This window comes from Silurus meridionalis, chromosome 10 (genome assembly GCF_014805685.1).
Source record: "Silurus meridionalis isolate SWU-2019-XX chromosome 10, ASM1480568v1, whole genome shotgun sequence".
In the NCBI taxonomy this organism is placed as follows: Eukaryota; Metazoa; Chordata; class Actinopteri; order Siluriformes; family Siluridae; genus Silurus; species Silurus meridionalis.
The window spans coordinates 27495889-27505306 of NC_060893.1; the positions used below are offsets into that span (position 1 = coordinate 27495889).

A 9418-nucleotide genomic window follows, 5' to 3' on the forward strand; every position below is an offset into this window, starting at 1 on the left:
GTTAACACTTTCATCTCTGTAAACTCTATTAAATATTTATTTTTTAATAAAAATGTAGATAAAATAACATGGCTTTCCTACCGCAGTTTATTGACGTTCTCCTGTAGTCTCACCGATCTCTCACTGTCTTCTCAGCAGAGTCTCTGGAACTTTCCATAAGCACCTAAAGAAAATTCCCGCCACACACCACTAATCACATTCCACCGGAGCGCCTGATTGGACGGCTGAGAAATAACGGTTTAAAAATGTTTAAAAATGCTGAATCTTTATATAACTAGAGGATGAGATTTTTATTTCCCTTCAATTATTTTAAAACCTGAATAAAAAAATAATTTATTTATTTTTTTAAATCTACATTCTCAAGTGTAATACGTGAACCTTATTCTAGGTAATATAAATAATTTAAAATGAGAGAATAATATTAAAATAAATAAAGCTTTCATGGTCTGTATATAGACATCATGCTGCTTTGGTCAATCCAACTGTTGGTGTTTATTTCAGCCCCAAAATAATGTGAAATGATAAAATTTTTTCTATTATTAAAAAAAAAAAAAAAAACATTTTCAACATTTCATGTGTACGTAAACTTTTTCTTATTTATTCTTTAAACTAAAACAAACTTGTGGAAACTGGCTGAATAGTTACAACACTGCTTATTGAGAAATGCCATTCATAAGCATTATATTTGAACACAAAGCCACACACATCTGGTGCATTAGATACGGTACAGTTTGTATTATTTATAAGTTCAGTCAATACTCAAAGCAGCAGGATTGGATTTATATAGAAGAACTAACCTTAGAACACAACATATTTAAACTCATGCTGTTTTCTTCACATCAATCTCACAGTTTTGTCCCTTTATGTGGAATATGGGCTGATTGTGATGCTGCTACGTACTTCTCTAATAGTCAATCTTCCAATTCCACCATATTTTATTTTTCTTATCCTTCTCTTTCTTAGCAGCCAAAACAGCTGCATCTCGATAAATTAGATCATTAAAAAGTTGATTTTAGTAAATTATATACATTCATCACACACAGACTGTTTATAATTTATATATATTTTCTTGTAATTCTGATGAGTGCCGGCACGGCAGTAGCTCGCAGCCAAAATGGTGCTACTTTTACTTTTGTAGCCCGCTTTATTCAACCTACAGATATGGGAGCAATTGGTGTCTTGTGTACCACCGCCGAACACTCCAGGAACTCAAACAACCCTAACAACACAATCAACGATGATCTGCAGCAGAAGCTACGCGACCTCGGCATGCTTCGAGAACCAGGCCTTCAGACCTCGGAGGACGGAGGAAGGGGGTTTGCGGAAAGCGTGCAGGGGCCCGTACTAGACTAAACGCTAACCCCAGCCGGCCTGCTTTACCATCTCTCCTGCTAGCAAAAGCATGTAAGACTCACCACTTCCAGGACAGTGGAGACAGCCGGCGCAAGTGGCAGGACATCCAGGCGATCACTACAAGACAACTTCACCTGCTTATGACTGTGACGCCTCCCTCCCAGATGCGCTAAATGACTTCTATGCCCAGTTTGAGGAGCAGAACAACATGGAGGCGGGTCTTTTGTGTCCCACCCTCCATGTGCAGGGGGTCAGTGATCGTCTTCTGGACAACTGTCGAGTCAGCAGTTTTCCCCCATGATTGTGGAGCCTGAACCAGACTGAGACGCCATTTAAAGACTCAGGAAACCTGAGCAGGTGTTTGGAGTTAATGAGCTGATTAGAGTGAGACACCACGAATCTCCAATATATAACTTTTTCACAATATTCTCATTTTCTAAAACTGAATTTTGGGTTTTTATTTGCTGTAAGTCAAAATCATCAAAATGAAAAGAAATAAACACTTGGAATACCTCCGTGTGAGTGTGTGATGAATCTTTATAATATACCAGTTACACTTTCTGTATTGAATTACTAAAATAAATCAACTTTTTAATGATCTTCTACTTTATTGAGATGCAGCTGTACATCTAATCTCAACATCGATTCCATCAGTGTCCGACCTTCTCCATTTCTGTTAGGATTCAATGCAGAGCTGGTTTAGTTTTAACTTTAATATTATCTCATTGCTCTTGGCTTGGCTATACAGATCTAATCATCATCATCATCATCTTCAGAGGAAGACCTCACCAGGCCACCACTGTCGTCACGGTAACAGTGTGCCAGTGTCCGGAGCTGCTCCAGGCTCTCTGCCATTTCGGTTTGGTCATCAGGAGAAAGGAAACTGGGAGAAATCCGGCGTAAATCAATGGCGCTGCAGGACTTCTGCAGCTCGGCTAAGAAATGAGAGATGGAGGAACTGGACTGTAAACTCGACAGCACGGGAAGAGACAGAACCGGTGGGGAAGCAACTGCAAGAGAGAGAGAATCATAGAAACAAAACAGTGCAACTGTTTCATTATTTAATTTAATTACTTATTAGAATCAGAAAGAACTTTAGTGCCAAGTATATTTGCACTTACAAGGAATTTGTTTTGGTGTTGGAAGCTTCCATTATAAACATTAACAAAGGTTTTACCAAAGCTTTTTTTTTTTTTTTTTCTTTATAATAAAAAAAGAAATTTAATAAATGGGATTACACATTTTTATAAAAAAGTGTTGGTGATATGATTATATATATGGTGATATATACAGTAGTGATATGCACAGTCGTGATATGATGTAGTGGTAGTGATTTAATGTATTACATCATATCACTACCGTATATAATCACTAATGTACATCATATCACTGTACTTATCACTACTGTCTATATCACTACTGTATTCAATATCACTACTGTACATCATATCACTACTGTAAAAATCACTACTGTACCTCATATCACTACTGTACCTCATATCACTACTGTACCTCATATCACTACTGTACAAATCACTACTGTACATATCACTACTGTACATATCACTACTGTACATATCACTACTGTACCTCATATCACTACTGTACCTCATATCACTACTGTACCTCATATCACTACTGTACCTCATATCACTGTACTTATCACTACTGTCTATATCACTACTGTATTCAATATCACTTATGTACATCATATCACTACTGTATATAATCACTACTGCACATAATATCACTACCACTACTGTGTATAATACTGAAAACATATTGAAAACACTTAAAATGGCATTAATCCGTTCCAACCCTCAAAATGACCCCGTTTTTATGTTTCATGTTATTAAATTGGAAAATACATTTCTAAATAACAAATCTTGTATAAAAACATAATAAAAGATAATGTAAAGATATAATAAGGTTTTATTCGGTGTATTTTCCTTGGAGATGAGACGACTCGAGCTAACAAAAACGCCGGTGGGGGGGTGGGTGTGTGTGTGTGTGTGTGTGTGTGTGTGTGGAGGGGGATAGAGGCGATAAGCGGAGGCGGATGGAAAACTCTTTTTACTATCACTCCTGTACACTACGTATCCCTAAACTTTAACATTTTTACATTTTCTTCTTTGCTTATCTTAATTTTGGTCACAATCTTCGCTTTGCCATCTAGCAGCGGCGTCTCGAGCTCGTACCTCAATTTTTTGCTCGCGTGACAAAGAGAAAAATTTACCAAGTGACCGCTCATACCTCAGAAAACTTGTACATTAATGCATTTGTAGGTCAAAGTACCACTGTACACAGTAGTGGTAGTGATTTAATGTACAGTAGTAAAATAATGTATGGTAGTGATGTACAGTAGATGTACAGTACAGATGTACAGATGTACAGTGATGTACAGTAGTGATATGATGTAGTGGTAGTGATTTAATGTACTACATCATATCACTACTATACATCATATCACTAGTGGTAGTGATAGGCACAGTAGTGATATACAGTTGTACAGTAGTGATATGACGTATGGTAGTGATGTACAGTAGTGATATGATGTAGTGGTAGTGATATGTACAGTAGTGATATGACGTATGGTAGTGATGTACAGTAGTGATGTGACGTAGTGGTAGTGATATGTACAGTAGTGATATAACGTAGTGGTAGTGATATGTACAGTAGTGATGTGACGTATGGTAGTGATATGTACAGTAGTGATATGACGTAGTGGTAGTGATGTACAGTAGTGATGTGACGTACGGTAGTGATATGTACAGTAGTGATGTGACGTACGGTAGTGATATGTACAGTAGTGATGTGACGTACGGTAGTGATATGTACAGTAGTGATGTGACGACGCTAGTGATATGTACAGTAGTGATGTGACGTATGGTAGCGATATGTACAGTAGTGATGTGACGTACGGTAGTGATATGTACAGTAGTGATGTGACGTAGTGGTAGTGATTTAATGTACAGTAGTGATGTGACGTACGGTAGTGATATGTACAGTAGTGATATGACGTAGTGGTAGTGATATGTACAGTAGGGATATGACGTAGTGGTAGTGATATGTACAGTAGTGATGTGACGACGGTAGTGATATGGACGAGTGGTAGTGATTTGACGTACAGTAGTGATGTGACGACGGCAGTGATGTACAGTGATATGACGATGGTAGTGATGTACAGTAGTGATGTGACGACGGCAGTGATATGAACAGCAGTGATGTGACGTAGTGGTAGTGATGCACAGCAGTGATGTGACGTAGTGGTAGTGATATGAACAGTAGTGATATGACGTATGGTAGTGATGTACAGTAGTGATGTGACGTAGTGGTAGTGATATGAACAGTAGTGATATGACGTATGGTAGTGATGTACAGTAGTGATATGACGTAGTGGTAGTGATATGTACAGTAGTGATATGGACGATGGTAGTGATGTGCAGTAGTGATGTGACGAGTGGTAGTGATTTAATGTACAGTAGTGATATGACGTACGGTAGTGATGTACAGTAGTGATATGAACAGTAGTGATATGACGTATGGTAGTGATGTACAGTAGTGATATGATGTAGTGGTGGTGATTTAATGTACAGTAGTGATATAACGTATGGTAGTGATGTACAGTAGTAATATGATGTAGTGGTAGTGATTTAATGTACAGTAGTGATATAACGTATGGTAGTGATGTACAGTAGTGATATGATGTAGTGGTGGTGATATGTACAGTAGTGATATAACGTATGGTAGTGATGTACAGTAGTAATATGATGTAGTGGTAGTGATTTAATGTACAGTAGTGATATAACGTATGGTAGTGATGTACAGTAGTGATATGATGTAGTGGTAGTGATATGTACAGTAGTGATATGATGTAGTGGTGGTGATTTAATGTACAGTAGTGATAACACATACCTGTACTAGATGTTTGGTTCTGTAAGAAACCCTGGGAGTCGAGTATTGGATTGAAGATCTGAGGAAAGGGTGGAGTCACTTTACTAGGAGAGGAGAGCAACTGTATTGCACTGTGGGACAACACACACACACACACACACACACACACACACACACACACACACAATATTACACATTATATGTAGTTAAAATGCATGATTATGGTCTCTGTGTGTGTGTGTGTGTGTGTGTGTGTGTGTGTGTGTGTGTGTGTTACGTACAGTGGTGTAGAAGGGTAGTGTGTTGTAAGGTATGTGCCCAGAACGTCTTCTCCTGACTGAGCAGAGTGCAGAATGGAGGAAGGTTCTGTTCCAGGAGCCAGAGAACTGCAGAGATAAAAGTACATTATAGCCCCATACATGAACTTCTTCATGACCTCCCTATGACCTCTACACATCCAGACAATCTCTCCATAACCAAACACCAACCTGTTTCAGTAGAGATGTAGAAGAGTTTTATTCTTCATACATTAGGATATTAAAGGAAGAAGGAGGTCAGGAACATACGCACCAGAAGCAGCACGTTGAAGGCAACATTTTTCCATCAACAAACCAACCAACTAAAAGAGTACACAAAGCTTCGTAGTTCCTGGATGTGTGTAGTGGACATGCTGCAGAGCTCCTGCACGAGACATGTGACCAATCTAAATTCATCTAAAATCTGAATCTGATATAATCATGGTTTTATAATCTTTTTAAACATTTGCTCTTTTTCTAACACGGTCAGAACTCATTACTGTGCAAATGTTTTTATGAGATTATGGAATAATGCACTTAGACTGGAGACTGAAGAACTAGGATTGGATTTAGAGATTAAAGACTGGGATGAGAGTTTGGGATTGGATATTAAGATTGGATTATGAGGTGCATCAGCTGGCAGCACACTTTATTTGCACATCTGCTTGGACACAGGAAGCTTTTGTTCCCCTTTACGCAAATTAACGGTATCGCCAAGCTGCCACTCTTGGGCCCTTGAACAAGGCCCTTAACCCTCTGTGCTCCAGGGGTGCCGTATCATGGTCGACCCTGCACTCTGACCCCAGCTTCCCAGCAAGATGGGATATGGGAAGAACAAATTTCACTGTGCTGTAATGTACATGTGACAAATAAAGTCTATTCTTCTTTTTCAAATTAAATTATAATACAGTATGTCTCCATCTAGTGGCCATCTCTAATTTGTGTCCATTTTACATTCTTCTTATTCCCTCTCCAAACCATGTACACCAGATCTTCATGGAGCTGCTTTGTGTTTAGGGGCATTGCCATGCTGGAACAGCTTTGGGTCTTCTTGTTAACAGGAACGCAACATTTTATTATACTGCATCCAAAGACCTCCTGTACAATTAAGTGCCTTCAGCTCTGTGGTAACAGTAACAATCCTCATACCTCACTTGGCTCTGCCCCTCCAGCCCCCGCAGCGTCACCGACTGGCCGAAACATCGCCCGTTGGCCCGCTCGGGGCAGCCTGATAAAGGTTTCCAGGGTAACGTATCAGCACAGGCGGTTAGTGCGTCAGGGAGACTGCTACCTTGCATCATGGGAAATGGGACAGACCCATAAGCGCACACAACCTGTGAAAAACAAACAGAAAGATGACCTAATGCTCAGGTGCGTAACATGCAGGCCACATTCGGCCACCTCACCTTCCTCCCTGAGTAGTTAAACGCATCCGCCAGCTGCCACATGGGGACGCTGTTGTATCTCAGCCTGTAGGGGGCGGTCATCGCGTCCAGAGCTAGAGCTAACACTGAGCTGCTGTGATACCACAGAGATGGCTGGGGAGAGAGAGTTATTATTAGCTCCAGACAGACTAATAATCAGCATGTTTTAAACATGAATAAAAAACGTAAAAACTCACATCATAACTGAGGAGAGGGAAGGACATGGGCGGAGCTGGACATCTCCCGAGCCCGCCCCTCAAGGTCAAAGGGCAGAACAATGAGCTGTGATTGGCCATGTGCACCATTCCCAGAACACAGTTCATCATGTGATACGCCTCCTTAATCGGACTCTGTCCAGGACAGAAACACAGACACTTCAATATACAGACAGAGAGAGAGAAATAGTTAGATACAGAACTGGACACACAGTTACATACCCAGACAGACAGACAGAGTAATGAGTCAAGTCAAGAAGATTTTATGGTCATTTCAACTATAAATATGTGACGTAGTACACAGTGACATGAAACAACGTTCCTCCAGAACCCTGGTGTTCCATACAACAACAATCACAGAAACAGAAAACACAGGGTTTAGGACTGTAAGCGTCCTCAACACAGAAAGTGCATCGTGTGCAACCTGGTGCAAACAGTGCAACACAACACAGCTGGTCTTAAATGCCTGCTGAATGGTCTGTATGCTGGGATCAGCATAACAGATGTGGTCTGAGTACCTGAGGTGGGGGCGGGGCTTCGCCCGGTATGAGCGTTTATATACCCAGACAGACAGACACACAGTTACATACCCAGACAGACAGACACACAGTTATATACCCAGACAGACAGACACAGTTACATACCCAGACAGACAGACACACAGTTACATACCCAGACAGACAGACACACAGTTACATACCCAGACAGACAGACACACAGTTACATACCCAGACAGACAGACACACAGTTACATACCCAGACAGACAGACACACAGTTACATACCCAGACAGACAGACACAGTTACATACCCAGACAGACAGACACAGTTACATACCCAGACAGACAGACACACAGTTACATACCCAGACAGACAGACACACAGTTACATACCCAGACAGACAGACACACAGTTACAAACCCAGACAGACACACAGTTACATACCCAGACAGACACACAGTTACATACCCAGACAGACACACAGTTACATACCCAAACAAACAGACTAACAGTTACTCAAACACAGACAAATAGGTAAACAAAGGCATCTGACTTACTGAATCAGAGTGACTGACAGGAGCCATGCCCCATGTCAGGATGCCCCGCCCACTATAGGAGTCCTGCAACAGCTCTGTGATTTTTGACCCCAAACCTGAGAAACCATCAGCCAGATCACACAGCACCTGGAACCCCTGATAAACAGACATGTGTTATGGTAACCGGAAACGCTGTCATACTTTGTCAGTGTGTGTGTGTGTGTGTGTGTGTGTGTGTGTGGCCACACTGCCTTACCCCGCCTCGCCCGCACCTCCCTCACACTCCGTCTTTACCCCGCCTCGCCCGCACCGCCTCACACTGCCTTACCCCGCCCGCACCGCCTCACACTGCCTTACCCCGCCTCGCCCGCACCGCCCTCACACTCAGGCCAAATAGGGACATGTCTCTCTTAGTCTCAAACTGTTTATTTCAGTCTCTTTTTTGTTGTTTGATTATCCACCCTAAGTAGTAGGTGTGTGTGTGTGTGTGTTGAGTTGATGTCTGTACCTGCAGGTAATCACACTCCTCTATGAAAAAATGCAGTTTATCCTCCAGTTCCTCCAACTCAGAGCCCTGTAACAGCGCCTCCCCCTGACCGAACGCCTCCAACCTTGCTGCATCGCTGTCTCACACACACACACACACACACACACACAAAATCACAACTCAGACTGTGTGAACAGGGGGGTTTCATGTAATTCTGGAGTAAGAACAGGAGCTTTGAGGATTTGGACTGTAGTTAAAGTCAACAGTCTCCTACACTGACTCAGGACCACAGCTTCTTCTGATCTCCATCACTGCTCCTCAACATCATTTATCTGTAATAAATGGACATTCAGTGCAACCAAGATGAGGATGAGGTTCACTCTTGAGTCTGGTTCCTCTCAAGGTTTCTTCCTTCTGCATCTCAGGGAGTTTTTCTTTTACCACAGTCTCCACCGACTTGTTCATCAGGGACAAACTTACACTTATAAAGAACATCTTCATTTTTATCTCCACATTACCACATACAAAAACATTAATTAAATTGAATGTGTGTATTTGTGTACACGTGTGTGTGCTTACATGTGTGTGTTTGTGTGTATCCTCACCTGTCATGGTTGTACTGATTGATGACGGATATGGAATGAGGATGGAGATGAAGTCTTAAGAAGTCGGACCAAACCCTCACACTGTCCTCCAGCCTATAGGATCGCCGA

General features: G+C 41.4%; 1 protein-coding gene across 4 annotated transcripts in view; it reads right to left on the minus strand.

The window, feature by feature from the left end:
• msto1 (misato mitochondrial distribution and morphology regulator 1) overlaps positions 1-9418 on the minus strand; it is a 28856-nt gene that overhangs the window by 10156 nt on the left and 9282 nt on the right. For 3 of the 4 annotated variants that reach the window (XM_046858915.1, XM_046858918.1, XM_046858917.1), the window contains exons 6-15: positions 9311-9418; positions 8727-8841; positions 8240-8374; positions 7165-7317; positions 6950-7081; positions 6693-6877; positions 5529-5633; positions 5269-5378; positions 2143-2363; positions 82-163 (exon numbers count right to left, since the gene is read on the minus strand). The exon at positions 9311-9418 is cut by the window's right edge and continues 46 nt beyond it. In XM_046858915.1, the coding sequence (XP_046714871.1) occupies positions 110-163; positions 2143-2363; positions 5269-5378; positions 5529-5633; positions 6693-6877; positions 6950-7081; positions 7165-7317; positions 8240-8374; positions 8727-8841; positions 9311-9418 (1318 nt within the window). In that variant the 3' untranslated portion in view covers positions 82-109. Of the gene's footprint in view, positions 1-81; positions 164-1918; positions 2364-5268; positions 5379-5528; positions 5634-6692; positions 6878-6949; positions 7082-7164; positions 7318-8239; positions 8375-8726; positions 8842-9310 lie in introns of those variants that run through there. The other variant, XM_046858919.1, reaches the window with a different exon arrangement.